Below are 15,041 nucleotides of genomic sequence, written 5' to 3'. Positions count from 1 at the left end.
TGGGGTGATCCTGGGGGGTTTCTGGGTGATCCTGGGGGGTTTTGGGGTGATCCTGGGGGGTTTTGGGGTGATCCTGGGGGGTTTCGGGGTGATCCTGGGGGGTTTTGGGGTGATCCTGGAGGGTTTTGGGGTGATCCTGGGGGGTTTCTGGGGTGATCCTGGGGGTTTCGGGGTGATCCTGGGAAGTTTTGGGGTGATCCTGGGGGGTTTTGGGGTGATCCTGGGGGTTTCGGGTGATCCTGGGGGGTTTCGGGGTGATCCTGGGGGGTTTTGGGGTGATCCTGGGGGGTTTCGGGGTGATCCTGGGGAGTTTTGGGGTGATCCTGGGGGTTTTGGGGGGATCCTGGGGGGTTTTGGGGTGATCCTGGGAGTTTTGGGGTGATCCTGGGGGGTTTTGGGGTGATCCTGGGGGGTTTCGGGGTGATCCTGGGGGTTTTTGGGGTGCAGGGCAGTTCAGGGTGGGGTGGGCTCACGTGCACGGGCATGTTGAAGTAGTCGGCCTTGAAGGCGTCGGCCATCTCCCCGAAGCTCTGCAGCGTGTACTCGCGCGTGGCCTGCTCGAAGCCAAACGCCTCCGGGGGCCGCTTGCACTCCTGGGGGACACCGGGGACATCAGGGGGGGTCACTGGGGACATCGGGGGTCAGGAGGGTTTGGGGACATCGGGGGGGGTCATTGGGGACATCAGGGGTTTGGGGAAATCAGGGGGGCCACTGGGGACATCAGGGGAGGTCACTGGGGACATCGGGGGTCATTGGGGACATCAGGGGAGGTCACTGGGGACACCGGGGGTCATTGGGGACATCAGGGGAGGTCACTGGGGACATTGGGGGTCACTGGGGACATCGGGGGGGTTACTGGGGACACCGGGGGTCATTGGGGACATCAGGGGAGGTCACTGGGGACATCGGGGGTCATTGGGGACATCAGGGGGGGTCACTGGGGACATGGGGGGTCAGGAGCGTTTGGGGACATCGGGGGTCACTGGGGACACCGGGGGTCAGGAGGGTTTGAGGAAATCGGGGGGGTCATTGGGGACATCAGGGGGGGTCACTGGGGACATCGGGGGTTTGGGGACATCGGGGAGGTCATTGGGGACATCAGGGGGGGTCACTGGGGACATCAGAGGTTTGGGGAAATCGGGGGGACACCGGGGACATCAGAGGGGGTCATTTGGGACATTGGGGGTCAGGAGGGTTTGGGGAAATTGGGGGGGACACCGGGGACATCAGGGGGGGTCATTGGGGAAATCGGGGGTCAGAAGGGTTTGGGGAAATTGGGGGGGGTCATTGGGGACATCATGAGGGGTCATTGGGGACATCATGAGGGGTCATTGGGGACATCAGAGGTCAAGGGGTTTGGGGACGCTGGGGGGGGAGGGGTCAGGGGGTTTGGGGATTTTGGGAGGGGTCATTGGGGACATCAAGGGTCAGGGGGCTTGGGGACACTGGGAGGGTCACTGGGAGGGGTCAGGGGACTTGGGGACATCAGGAGGGGTCAGGGTGTTTGGGGACACCAGGGGGAGTCGGGGGACACCAGGAATTAGGGGGTTTGGGGATGTTGGGGACATCAGGGGTCAGAGAATTTGGGGACACTGGGAGGGGTCATTGGGGACACCAGGAAAGGGTCAGGGACACCAAGAAGAAGTCATTGGATACATCAAAGGTCAGGGGGCTTGGGGACATCAGGAGGGGTCACTGGGACACCAGGGGTCAGGGGGTTTGGGACAACCGGGGGCTTGGGGACACTGGAGGGGTCAGTGGGGATCAGGGGGCTTGGGGACACCAGGAAAGGGTGAAGGGAAACCAGAAAAGAGTCAGGGGGCTTGGGGACATCGGGGGAGGGGTCACTGGGACACCAGGAGGGGTCAGGGGGTTTAGGGACACCAGGAGCGGTCATTGGGGACACTGGGAGGGGTCAGGGGACACCAGGAGGGGTCACTGGGGACACCAGGAGGGGTCAGGGGGTGTGGGGACACTGGGAGGGGTCACTGGGGACACTGGGAGGGGTCAGGGGACACCAGGAGGGGTCAGGGGGTTTGGGTACACCAGGAGGGGTCATTGGGGACACTGGGAGGGGTCAGGGGACTTGGGGACACCAGGAAAGGGTCAAGGGATACCAAGAGGGGTCAGGGGCTTGGGGACACCAGGAGGGGTCAGGGGATTTGGGGACACCGCGGTACTTGGGGAACCCTACAGAAAACAGACCAGGGGTCCCTAACCCACAGATGGGGGTCCCCAGCCCCACAGATCAGGGGGTCTCCAGCCCCACAAACAGAACTGGATGGGATCTGGGAGCCCCCACCCCCCAAAACCCTCCTGAAAGCCAGGACACCACACAAGGGGGGTCTGGTCCCAGTCCCACAGATCAGGGGGGTCCCTAAACCCACAGATCAGGGGGGTCCCTAAACCCACAGATCAGGGGGTCCCTAAACCCACAGATCAGGGGGTCCCTAAACCCATAGATGGGGGGTCCCAGCCCCACAGATCAGGGGGTCCCTAAACCCATAGATAAGGGGTCCCCAGCCCTACAAACAGAACTGGATGGGATTTGGGATCCCCCACCCCACAGATCAGACAGACCCAGAACCCCCTCACAGCACAGGACACCACACAAGGGGGGTCTGGTCCCAACCCCACAGGGGTCCCTAAAGATCAGGGGGTCCCTGAACCCACAGATCAGGGGGTCCCCAGCCCCACAGATCAGGGGGGTCCCTGAACCCACAGATCAGGGGGTCCCCAGCCCCACAGATCAGGGGGGTCCCTGAACCCACAGATCAGGGGGTCCCCAGCCCCACAGATCAGGGGGTCCCTAAACCCACAGATCAGGGGGTCCCCAGCCCCACAGATCAGGGGGTCCCTGAACCCACAGATCAGGGGGTCCCTAAACCCACAGATCAGGGGGTCCCCAGCCCCACAGATCAGGGGGTCCCCAGCCCCACAAACAGCCGGGATGGGATTTGGGAGCCCCCACCCCACAGATCAGATCCAGAGCCCCCTCACAGCACAGGACACCACACAAGGGGAGGGTCCCAAGCCCCACAGATCAGGGGGGTCCCTAAAGATCAGGGGGTCCCTAAACCCACAGATCAGGGGGTCCCTAAACCCATAGATGGGGGGGTCCCTGAACCACAGATCAGGGGGTCCCTAAACCCACAAACAGAACTGGATGTGATCTGGGAGCCCCCACCCCACAAATCAGACAGACCCAAACCCTCCTGAAAGCCAGGACACCACACAAGGGGGGTCTGGTCCCAGTCCCACAGATCAGGGGGTCCCTAAACCCACAGATCAGGGGGTCCCCAGCCCCACAGATCAGGGGGTCCCCAGCCCCACAGATCAGGGGGTCCCCAGCCCCACAGATCAGGGGGTCCCCAGCCCCACAGATCAGGGGGTCCCTGAACCCACAGATCAGGGGGTCCCCAAAGATCAGGGGGTCCCTGAACCCACAGATCAGGGGGTCCCCAGCCCCACAGATCAGGGGGGTCCCTGAACCCACAGATCAGGGGGTCCCTGAACCCACAGATCAGGGGGTCCCCAGCCCCACAGATCAGGGGGGTCCCTAAACCCACAGATCAGGGGTCCCTGAACCCACAGATCAGGGGTCCCTAAACCCACAGATCAGGGGGTCCCAGCCCCACAGATCAGGGGGTCCCCAGCCCCACAGATCAGGGGGTCTCCAGCCCCACAAACAGCCTGGATGAGATTTGGGAGCCCCCACCCCACAGATGAGAGCAACCCAAAGCCCCCCACAGCACAGGACACCCCCCCCAGAGGTTCCCAGCCCCACAAGCAGGACGTGCCCCGCGCCGGGGTGACCCCGGGGGTGCCCCCGTGCCCCCCTCACCGCCATGACGCATTTGGGGCAGCGCCAGATGCCCTTGGGGATCTCGGGCAGGGGGGGGCAGCAGGCAGAAGATGTGGTAATTGTCGTCGCAGCCGTCGCACAGCAGCAGCTTGTCGTCCTCGTCGCCCCGCGAGCAGATCCGGCACAACGTACGAATCCACCTGCAAAAAACAAAAAAAAGGGGGATTTTGGGGGGAAATTGGGGGATTTTTAAAATTTTTAACCCAAAATATAATTGTTCAGGGGTATTTTTGGGGTTATTTTAGGGGGGTTTTGTGTTATTTTTGGGGGGTATTTAAATTCAAATTTTAATTGGGGGAGTTAAGGGGGGAAGGGGTAGAAATGGTATCAGGGATTTTGGGGGGTGTGGGAGGGAAGGAAAAGGGGGGGGATGGGGTGAGGAAATTTAATTAAAGTTTAATTGAATTAAAATTTAATTGAATTGAAATTTAGAATTGAATTGGGAGAGGGTCCACTAAAAACAGCCCCAAAACTGAAAGAAAACCCCAAAAGTGGGGGGTTTTCCCCTACTCACGAACTGGCTGTTGCACTAAAACAGCCCCAAAACTGAAAGAAACCCCAAAACTGAAAAAAAACCCCAAAACTGAAATTAAACCCCCAAACTGTGGATTTTCCCCCTACTCATGAACTGGCTGTTGCACTAAAACAGCCCCAAAACTGAAAAAAAAACCCCAAACTGAAAGAAAAACCCCAAATCTGAAATTAAAACCCCAAAACTGGGGGTTTTCCCCTACTCACGAACTGGCTGTTGCACTAAAACAGCCCCAAAACTGAAAGAAAACCCCAAAGCTGAAAGAAAAACCCCAAATCTGAAATTAAAACCCCAAACTGAAAGAAAAACCCCAAAACTGAAAGAAAAACCCCAAAACTGAAAGAAAAACCCCAAAACTGAAAGAAAAACCCCAAAACTGAAAGAAAAACCCCAAAACTGAAAGAAAAACCCCAAAACTGGGGGATTTTTCCCCTACTCACGAACTGGCTGTTGCACTAAAACAGCCCCAAAACTGAAATGAAATCCCCAAAACTGAAATAAAAACCCCAAAACTGAAATAAAAACCCCCAAACCTGTGGATTTTCCCCTACTCACGAACTGGCTGTTGCACTAAAACAGCCCCAAAACTGAAGAAAACCCCAAAACTGAAAGAAAAACCCCAAAAATGAAAGAAAAACCCCAAACTGAAAGAAAACCCCCAAAACTGAAAGAAAAACCCCAAAACTGAAAGAAAAACCCCAAAACTGAAAGAAAAACCCCAAAACTGAAAGAAAAACCCCAAATCTGAAATTAAAACCCCAAAACTGGGGGTTTTCCCCTACTCACGAACTGGCTGTTGCACTAAAACAGCCCCAAAACTGAAACAAACACCCCAAAACTGAAATAAAACCCCCAAACTGAAATAAAACCCCCAAACTGAAATAAACCCCCCCAAACTGTGGGTTTTCCCCTACTCACGAACTGGCTGTTGCATTAAAACAGCCCAAAACTGAAATAAAAACCCCAAAACTGAAATAAAACCCCCCAAACTGCAATAAAACCCCCCAAACTGTGGATTTTCCCCTACTCACGAACTGGCTGTTGCACTAAAACTGCCCCAAAACTGAAAGAAAACCCCAAAACTGAAATAAAAACCCCAAAACTGAAATAAAAACCCCAAAACTGAAAGAAAAACCCCAAAACTGAAATAAAACCCCAAAACTGAAATAAAACCCCCCAAACTGTGGATTTTCCCCTACTCACGAACTGGCTGTTGCGCTGAAACAGCCCCAAAACTGAAATAAAACACCCCAAAACTGAAAGAAAAACCCCAAACTGTGGGTTTTCCCCTACTCACGAACTGGCTGTTGCGCTGAAACAGCCCCAAAACTGAAATAAAACACCCCAAAACTGCAATAAACCCCCCAAACTGTGGGTTTTCCCCTACTCACGAACTGGCTGTTGCTGTGGCTGCGGCGCAGCCTCATGGTCATCTTGGTGCAGGGCTCGGGGCTGTGGCGCAGCTCCTCCCGAGCCCCCCCCCGGGGAAATCGGGGACCCCCGGGGCTCCCCCGGAGGCTCCTCCTTCACCACCACCGTGGGGGGGCACTCGGGGCCGTCCTTGTCTGTGGGGAGGGGGGAAATGGGGGTCACTGGGGGGCTTGGGGGGTGACAGGGCAATTGGGGGTGCTGGGGGGGGTGATGAATCATGGGGGGGTTAATGAGAGATTGGGGGGTGCTGAGAGATTTGGGGGTGCTGAATCATTGGGGGGGTGCTGAACTATTGGGGGTTACTGGGAAATTTGGGGGGTGATAGGACAATTGGGGGTGCTGGGGGGGTGATGAATCATAGGGGGGTTCATGAGAGATTGGGGGGTGCTGAACTATTGGGGGGTGACAGAACAATTTGGGGGTGCTGAACTATTGGGGGTTACAGGAGATTTGGGGTGTGCTGAACTATTGGGGGTGCTGGGAGATTTGGGGGTGCTGAAGTATTGGGGGTTACTGGGAGATTGCACGATGCTGAACTATTGGGGGTTACTGGGAAATTCGGGGGTGCTGAACTATTGGGGGTTACTGGGAAATCTGGGGGTGCTGAACTATTGGGGGGTGCTGGGAGATTTGGGGGTGACAGAACAATTGGGGGGTGCTGAACTATTGGGGGTTACTGGGAGATTTGGGGGTGACAGAACAATTGGGGGTGCTGAACTATTGGGGGTTACAGGGAGATTTGGGGGTGCTTGAACTATTGGGGGTTACTGGGAAATCTGGGGGTGCTGAACTATTGGGGGGTGCTGGGAGATTTGGGGGTGACAGAACAATTGGGCGGTGCTGAACTATTGGGGTTTACTGGGAAATTTGGGGGTGACAGAACAATTGGGGGGTGCTGAAGTATTGGGGGTTACAGGGATTTGGGGGTGCTGAATCACAGGGAGGAGGTACGGAGCAATTGGGGGGTGCTGAATCATTGAGGGGGTTACTGGGTGGCTGAATTATTTGGGGTTACTGGGAGATTGGGGGTGCTGAATCATGGTGGGGTTAATGAGAGATCGGGGGTGCTGAACTATTGGGGGTTACTGGGAAATTTGGGGGTGACAGAACAATTGGGGGTGCTGAACTATTGGGGGTTACTGGGAGATTTGGGGGGTGCTGAACTATTGGGGGGTGCTGAACTATTGGGGTTACTGGGAAATTTGGGGGCGCTGAACTATTGGGGGGGTGCTGGAGATTTGGGGGTGACAGAACAATTGGGGGGGTGCTGAAGTATTGGGGGTTACTGGGAAATTTGGGGGGTGCTGAATCACGGAGGCAGGTACGGAGCAATTGGGGGGTGCTGAATCATTGGGGGGGTTACTGGGTGGCTGAATTATTTGGGGTTACTGGAGATTGGGGGTGCTGAATCATGGTGGGGTTAATGAGAGATTGGGGGGTGCTGAACAATTGGGGGTTACTGGGAAATTTGGGGTGACAGAACAATTGGGGTTGCTGAACTATTGGGGGTTACTGGGAGATTGGGGTTACTGGGAGATTTGGGGGGTGCTGAACTATTGGGGGGCTGCTGGGAGATTTGGGGGTGACAGAACAATTGGTGGGTGCTGAACTATTGGGGGTACAGAGAGATTTGGGGGTGCTGAACTATTGGGGGTTACTGGGAGATTTCGGGTACCAGAACAATTGGGGGGTGCTGAACTATTGGGGGTTACAGGGAGATTGGGGGGTGCTGAACTATTGGGAGGTGCTGAATTATTTGGGGTTACTGGGAGATTGGGGTGCTGAATCATGGTGGGGTTAATGAGAGATTAGGGGGTGCTGAACAATTGGGGGGTTACTGGGAAATTTGGGGTAACAGGACAATTGGGGGGTGCTGAACTATTGGGGGTTACTGAACTATTGGGGGTTACTGGGAAATTTGGGGGTGACAGAACAATTCGGGGGTGCTGAACTATTGGGGGTTACTGGGAAATTTGGGTTACTGGAGGTTGGGGGTTCCTGAATCATGGGGGGTACTGGAGATCTGGGGGTCCTGAACTACGGGGGGGCAATGAGGATTGGGGGATTACAGAATTATTGGGGTTACTGGGAGATTGGGGGTGCTGAGCTGTTGGGGTTACCGAGAGATTTGGGGGTGCTGAAGCATTGGAGGGGTACTGGGAGATTTGGGGTGCTGAAGCATGGGGGGTACAGGGAGATCGGGGGTAACAGAACAATTGGGGGGTGCTGAACTATTGGGGGTTACTGGGAGATTTGGGGGTGCTGAACTATTGGGGTTACTGGGAGATTTGGGGGTGCTGAACTATTGGGGGTTACTGGAGATTTGGGGGTGCTGAACTATTGGGGGTTACTGGGAGATTTGGGGGTGCTGAACTATTGGGGTTACTGGGAGATTCGGGATGCTGAACTATCAGGATTATTGAGCAGCTGGGGAGTACTGAGAAATTGGGGGGGGTTACAGGACAATTGGGAGTGCTGAATCAGGGGCACTGAGAGATTTGGGGGTGCTGAATCATGGGGGGTACTGGGAGATTGGGGGATGCTGACACATTTGGGTTAGCGAGAGATTGGGGGGTTCCAGAACAATTGGGGGTTACTGGGAGATTTGGGGCTGCTGAATCATGGGTTACTGGGAGACTGGGGGGGGGTTACAGAATTATTGGGGGTTACTGAGAGATCAGGGGGTTACTGAGCAATTGGGGGGTGCTGAACTATTGGGGGTTACTGAGAGATTTGGGGGCGCTGAACTATTGGGGTTACTGAGCAATTGGGGGGTGCTGAACTATTGGGGGTTACTGAGAGATTTGGGGGTGCTGAACTATTGGGGGTTACTGAGAGATTTGGGGGTGCTGAACTATTGGGGGTTACTGGGACATTGGGGGGTGCTGAAGCATTGGGGTCAGTGAGAGATTGGGGGGGTTACAGAACCATTGGGGGGTTATTGAACTATTGGGGGTGCTGAACCATTGGGGGTGTTACAGAACAATCTGGGGTACTGAATTATTGGGGGGGTTATTGAACCTTTTGGGGGGGTTATTGAACCATTTGGGGGGGTTACTGAGAAACTGGGGGGTTATTGAAACTTTTGGGGGGGTTACTGAACCTTTTTGGGGGTTACTGAGAAACTGGGGGGTTATTGAACCTTTTGGGGGTTACAGAATCATTGGGGTGGTTCTGAACCATTGAGGGGTTACAGAACAACTGGGGATTATTGAACTACTGGGGGTGCTGAACCATTGGGGGTTATTGAACCACTGGAGGATAACAGAACAACTGGGGAGTCCTGAACAACTGGGGAAAGGGTCCTGAAAATGGGAGGGGGCGTCAAAAGAATGGGAGGGGGCAAAAGGACTGGAAGGAAAAGGGGTCCCTAAAGAACTGGAAGGAAAAGGGGTCCCTGAAGAACTGGAAGGAAAAGGGGTCCCTAAAGAACTGGGGGGGGGGAAAGGGGTCCCTAAAGAACTGGGGGGGGAAAAGGGGTCCCTGAAGAACTGGGGGGAAAAGGGGTCCCTGAAGAACTGGGGGGGGGAAAGGGGTCCCTGAAGAACTGGGAGGGGAAAAGGGGTCCCTAAAGACTGGGAGAGGGGTGTCTGTCCACGACACAGAGGTCTGTCCATAAGTAACTGGGGAGAGAAGGTTTCTAAATAACTGACAAGGAGACACCCCATAAAACCTGGGGGTGTGGGAAGGCATCCCACAAAAATGAGCAGAGGTAGCCAGAAGCTCTGGGGGATGTGACCCAAAAGAGAGAGGGGAGAGGAAAGAAAGAGTCCTGAAGAACCCAAAAGAATTTGGGGACACCCCAAATAAACTGTGGACAAAGAGGCTCCCACAAGAACGCCAGAATAAATGAAAAAATCCCAAAAAAACCCAGAGGCTCCAGAAGGATAGGTGTCCCACCAATCCACATCCCTTGCCAGAGGATTAGGGTCCCAACCATCCTGCACCCCCACATGAGGAGGGGGGATCCCCAATACCTTTCTTCCTCATGGTCTTATCCTTGGCCACCAGCCCCAAGCCCAACATTTTGGGCCCGGCCCCGTAAATCTGCAGCTTCTTCAGCTCGGGGTTCTTCTCGATGTCCTCCTCCGTGGGCTCGGGCTGCGGGACAGCGGCGTCAGGGGGGATTTGGGGATCCCAGGGGGGATTTTGGGCGATTTAGGAGGGTTGAGGGGTGCCCACCTCCTGCTGCAGGCGCTTGGCACGCCGGCCGTAGCTGTTGAACTTGGAGGGCTGCACGGACTGGCGCAGGGGGATGCTGTGCGGTTTGTACTCCCGGTCCTTCTCCTCGCTCTCAAAGGGCCGCGCGTGGCACTGCTGGAGGACGGGGGGCACCCTCAGCGTGGCCCGGGGTGCCCCCCAAACCCCTCCCCGAGGCCCCGCACTCACCACCAGGTTGGCCCCGGACTGGTACATCTCGTAGGGGTAGATGATGCGCTCGTAGTGCGCCCGCAGCAGCGAGCCGATGTTCTTGCCCGACGGGTACGAGAGGCGCTGGGCCACCCGCGCCCACCGGCGGTCCTTGCAGATGGCCTCGTAGCCACCCTCCTCCATCACCACCTGGGAGGGGACACTGTGCTCAGGGACAGCTCAGGGACAGCCAGGGACACACAGGGACAGCCACAGCCACCCATGGACACCCACAGCCACCCGCACCCACCGGCGGTCCTTGCAGATGGCCTCATAGCCACCCTCCTCCATCACCACCTGGGAGGGGACACTGTGCTCAGGGACAGCCCAGGGACACACAGGGACAGCCAGGGTCACACAGGGCCACCTGCACCCACCCCTGGTCCTGCAGGTGGCCTCACAGCCACCCTCCTCCATCACCACCTATGAGAGGACACTGAGGGCTCAGGGACACCCCAGGGCCACCCGCAGTCCTTGCAGGTGGCCTCATAGCCACCTTCTTCCATCACCACCTGGGAGGGGACACAGTGCTCAGGGACAGCCCAGGGACACCCAGAGTCACCCAGGGACACCCCTGCTCCTTGCAGATGGCCTCACAGCCACCCTTCTCTATCACCACCTGAGAGGGGACACTGGGCACTCAGGGACACCCCAGTGACACCCAGGAACAGTCAGGGACACCCCAGAGCCACCGGCAGTCCTTGCAGGTGGCCTCACAGCCACCCAACTCCATCACCACCTGAGAGGGGACACTGAGGGCTCAGGGACAGCCAGGGACACCCAGGGACAACCAGGGCCACCCCTGGTCCTTGCAGGTGGCCTTGTAGCCACCCTCCTCCATCACCACCTGGGAGGGGACACTGTGCTCAGGGACAGCCAGGGACAGCCCAGGGACAGCCAGGGTCACACAGGGCCACCTGCACCCACCCCTGGTCCTTGCAGATGGCCTCGTAGCCACCCTCCTCCATCACCACCTGGGAGGGGACACTGAGGGCTCAGGGACTCCCCAGAGCCACCCAGGGCCACCCCAGAGCCATCCAGGGCCACCCCAGAGCCACCCAGGGCCACCCCAGAGCCACCCAGGGCCACCTTAGAGCCCCAGGGCCACCCAGAGCCACCCAGGGCCACCCCAGAGCCACCCAGGGCCACCCCAGAGCCACCCAGGGGCCACCCCAGAGCCACCCAGGGCCACCTGTGCCCACGGCTGGTACTTGTACCCCCCTCCTCCATCACCACCTGTGAGGGGACACTGAGCACCCCGGGTCACCCAAGGCCACCCCAGAGCCACCTGTGCCCATGGGTGACACTTGTACCCCCTCTCCTCCATCCCCACCACTGAGCACCCCAGAACTGGAGACGTCACCCCTGGATGGGGACATCACCCCAAAAATGGGGACAGCACCCCCTGGATGGAGAAGTCACCCCAAAAATTGGGACAGCACCCCCTGAATGGGGATGTCACCCAAAAATGGGGACAGCACCCCCTACATGGGGATGTCACCCCAAAAATGGGGACAGCACCCCCTGGATGGGACAGTGAACTCCTCTAAAACCAAACATTTCCCTCTGACAGGAGTAATTCATTCTAATTAGAAATGCTCACCCAGAAAAAAACAAATTATCCCCCTAATTAGAAATATTCTCCCACAAAATTAACCCCACCCCCAAAACTGAGAAATACCTTCCAAAACAGCAAAATATTTCCCCAAAAACACAACTCCTAAATGGGAAAATTCAAATAAATCCTAAATGGGAAAATACCCTCAAGGAGGGCAATTAACCCCCCGAAATGAGAAAATGCCTCCATGGGGGCAATTAATCCCCCAATAAAAAATAAACCCCCAGAGGAACAATCACCCCCCTAGGTCAGAAGACACCCCAAAATCTGGGGAATTTACCCCCAAAACAGGAAAATCCTCCCCCCAGGAATATTGGGGGGGCACCTCCCTCATCCTCACCCCCAGGTGTGACCCCCCCTCCAGGGAGGTTTGGGGGTCCCCATTTTGCCCCCCCAAATAAGAAAACACTCCTAATTTTATTTTTCCTAATTTTGGGGAATTAACCCCCAAAAACCAAAATATCCCCCCAAAGAAAACAATCACCACCGGGGGGGCACCTTCCTCATCCTCACCCCCAGGGAGGTTTGGGGGTCCCCATTTTGGCCCCCCAGATCAGAAAACACCCCTAATCTTAATTTTAATTTTAATTTTCCCTAATTCTGGGGGAATTAACACCCAAAATAAAAAAATATCCCCCAAAGGAAACAATCACCACCGGGGGGGCACCTTCATCATCCTCACCCCCAGGTGTGACCCCCCCCAGGGAGGTTTGGGGGTCCCCACTTTGCCCCCCCTCACCTTGCTGAGGCTGTAGAGGTCGAGGATGCGCCGCTCCACGTTGGGAATTTTGAGGGAGGAGCCCTGGATCTCCCAGAATTTGGCGATCTGGTCCAGGTAGTTGAGCTTCACCCGTGTCTGAGCCTGTGGGGGGGGCACAGATGGGGGGGTGAGACCCCAAAATCGGCCCCCAAAGCCCCCCCCGGGTCCCCCCCACCCCACCCCACTTACCTCCAGCTCGTTGAGCCGCTGGATGCGGGGCGTGAACCTGAAGTTGTCGACCTCGACAGCAAAGGGGGGCTGCCAGTCCTGGGGGGGGCAAAGGGGGGGTCAGGGATGGACAGACGGACACACAGACCCACTCTGGGGGGGGAGGGGGCAGCAGCCATGGCCCCACCAGGGTGGTACAGAGAGAGCAGCGCTGGGAGATCCGTGGGGGAAAAGGCAGAATGAACCCCAAGTTTGGGGGAATAAACCCCAAGTTTGGAGGAATAACCCCCCAAATTTGGGGGGAGTAAACCCCAAATTTGGGAGGAATAAACCCCAAAGCTGGGGGGGAAAACCTGCCAAATTTGGGGGGAATAAAGCCCAAATTCAGAAGGAATAAACCCCAAATTCGGGGGGAATAAACCCCAAATTTGGGAGGAATAAACCCCCAATTCGGGGGGGATAAACCCCAAATTCAGGATGAATAAACCCCAAATCTGGGAGGAGTAAACCCCCAATTCAAGTGGAATAAACCCCCAATTCGGGGGGAATAAACCCCCAATTTGGGAGGAATAAACCTCAAATCTGGGGGGAATAAACCCCAAATATGGGTGGGTATAAACCCCAAATATGGGGGGAATAAACGCCAAATTCAGGGGAAATAAACCCCCAAATTTGGGGGGAATAAACCTCAAGTTTGGGGGGAATAAACCCCAAATTTGGGGGAAATAAGTCCCAAACTCAGGGGGAATAAACCTCAAATTTGGCAGGGAATAAACCCCAAATTCAAGGGGAATAAACCCCAAATTCAAGGGAATAAATCCCAAATTCAAGGGAATAAACCCCAAATTCAAGGGGAATAAATCCCAAATTCAAGGGGAATAAACCCCAAATTCAAGGGGAATAAACCTAAATTTGGGGGGGTCTGCAGCAATGCCCCCTCCCCAGTCCTGCATGGACAGGGAGAACACAGCCCAAATTTGGGGGACACACACAACACACAGCCCAAATTTGGGGGACATAGAGAACACACAGCCCAAATCTGGGGGGCACACAGAAAACACAGCCCAAATTTGGGGGGCACACAGAGAAAATACAGCCCAAATTTGGGGGCACGCAGAAAATACAGCCCAAATTGGGGCACACAGCTCAAATTTGAGGGGCACACAGAAATCACAGCCCAAATTTGGGGCACACACAGAAAATACAGCCCAGATTTGGGGCACACAGCCTAAATTTGGGGGCCACACAGAAAACACAGCCCAAATTTGGGGCACACAGTTCAAATTTGGGGGGCACACAGAAAACACAGCCCAAATTTGGGGCACACAGCTGAAATCTGAGGGGCACACAGAAAATACAGCCCAAATTTGGGGGGCACACAGAAAACACAGCCCAAATTTGGGGCACACAGTTCAAATTTGGGGGCACACAGAAAACACAGCCCAAATTTGGGGCACACAGCTGAAATCTGAGGGGCACGCAGAAAACACAGCCCAAATTTGGGGCACACAGTTCAAATCTGGGGGCACGCAGGAAACACAGCCCAAATTTGGGGGGCACACAGCCCAAATTCGGGGGCAGAGGGGTTCAGCACCCAGAGGAAGCTCAGCCCTGCTGAACCCCGGGGTGAAGCCGGGGGTGTCCCATCCCAAATCCAGGCTCTCCCCGTGCCCCCCCCCCGGCACCGAGAGCCACCCCCCGCACCCCCATTGGCGGGGGGGGACACACCGGGGGTGCCCCGCGGGGCCGGTGACGCCGGCACGGCCCGGCCCGGCTCAGCACGGCTCAGCACGGCACGGCCCAGCCCTCCCGGAAGCCTCTCCCTCACCGAGCAGGGGGGACCGGCTCAGCCTGTGCCCCCCCCACACCCACCGGGACCCCCCCAAACCGGCCGCGGGCACAAAGGGACCCCCACAGGGCGGGGACACAGCGAGACCCCCCCCCCCCCCAGAAAACAGGAAACCAGCCGGGAAATGAGGGGGGGGCGCAGCGCGGCGGGTGCGGATTGGGGAGGGGGGGTTCAGCCCCCCCCCGGTACCCCCCCCCCCGGTTCTCCCCCATGCCGGGGGTCGCTGAACGAGCCGGGCCCCCCCCCCAGAGCGGCCGGACCCCCCCGCGGCCGCAGACAAAGGCTCGGCGCTGGCGCCATATTGGCCGTGGCACTGTTGTTGTTGTGAGGCCGCGGGGGGGGCACCGGGACCGACCCCCACCGGAGCTGCTGGGGGGGCACCGAGACCCCCCCGAAGCCGCGGGGACA

The 15,041-nt window shown here is 56.8% G+C and overlaps 1 protein-coding gene across 1 annotated transcript in view; it reads right to left on the bottom strand.

Annotated features, from left to right (window-relative positions):
- The window catches only part of KDM5C (lysine demethylase 5C), a 47,483-nt gene that overhangs the window by 29,674 nt on the left and 2,768 nt on the right, over positions 1 to 15,041 (bottom strand). The window contains 11 exon segments of the mRNA XM_063182149.1: positions 474 to 593; positions 3,845 to 3,901; positions 3,903 to 3,989; positions 3,991 to 4,005; positions 5,789 to 5,876; positions 5,878 to 5,962; positions 9,806 to 9,929; positions 10,011 to 10,145; positions 10,218 to 10,388; positions 12,596 to 12,718; positions 12,806 to 12,883. Coding sequence (XP_063038219.1) covers positions 474 to 593; positions 3,845 to 3,901; positions 3,903 to 3,989; positions 3,991 to 4,005; positions 5,789 to 5,876; positions 5,878 to 5,962; positions 9,806 to 9,929; positions 10,011 to 10,145; positions 10,218 to 10,388; positions 12,596 to 12,718; positions 12,806 to 12,883 — 1,083 coding nt within the window.

This window comes from Melospiza melodia, unplaced genomic scaffold (genome assembly GCF_035770615.1).
Source record: "Melospiza melodia melodia isolate bMelMel2 unplaced genomic scaffold, bMelMel2.pri scaffold_166, whole genome shotgun sequence".
NCBI classification, from domain to species: Eukaryota; Metazoa; Chordata; class Aves; order Passeriformes; family Passerellidae; genus Melospiza; species Melospiza melodia.
The sequence above is the reverse complement of the archived record's forward strand: the minus strand, read 5'-3'. Positions and strand labels throughout refer to the sequence as shown.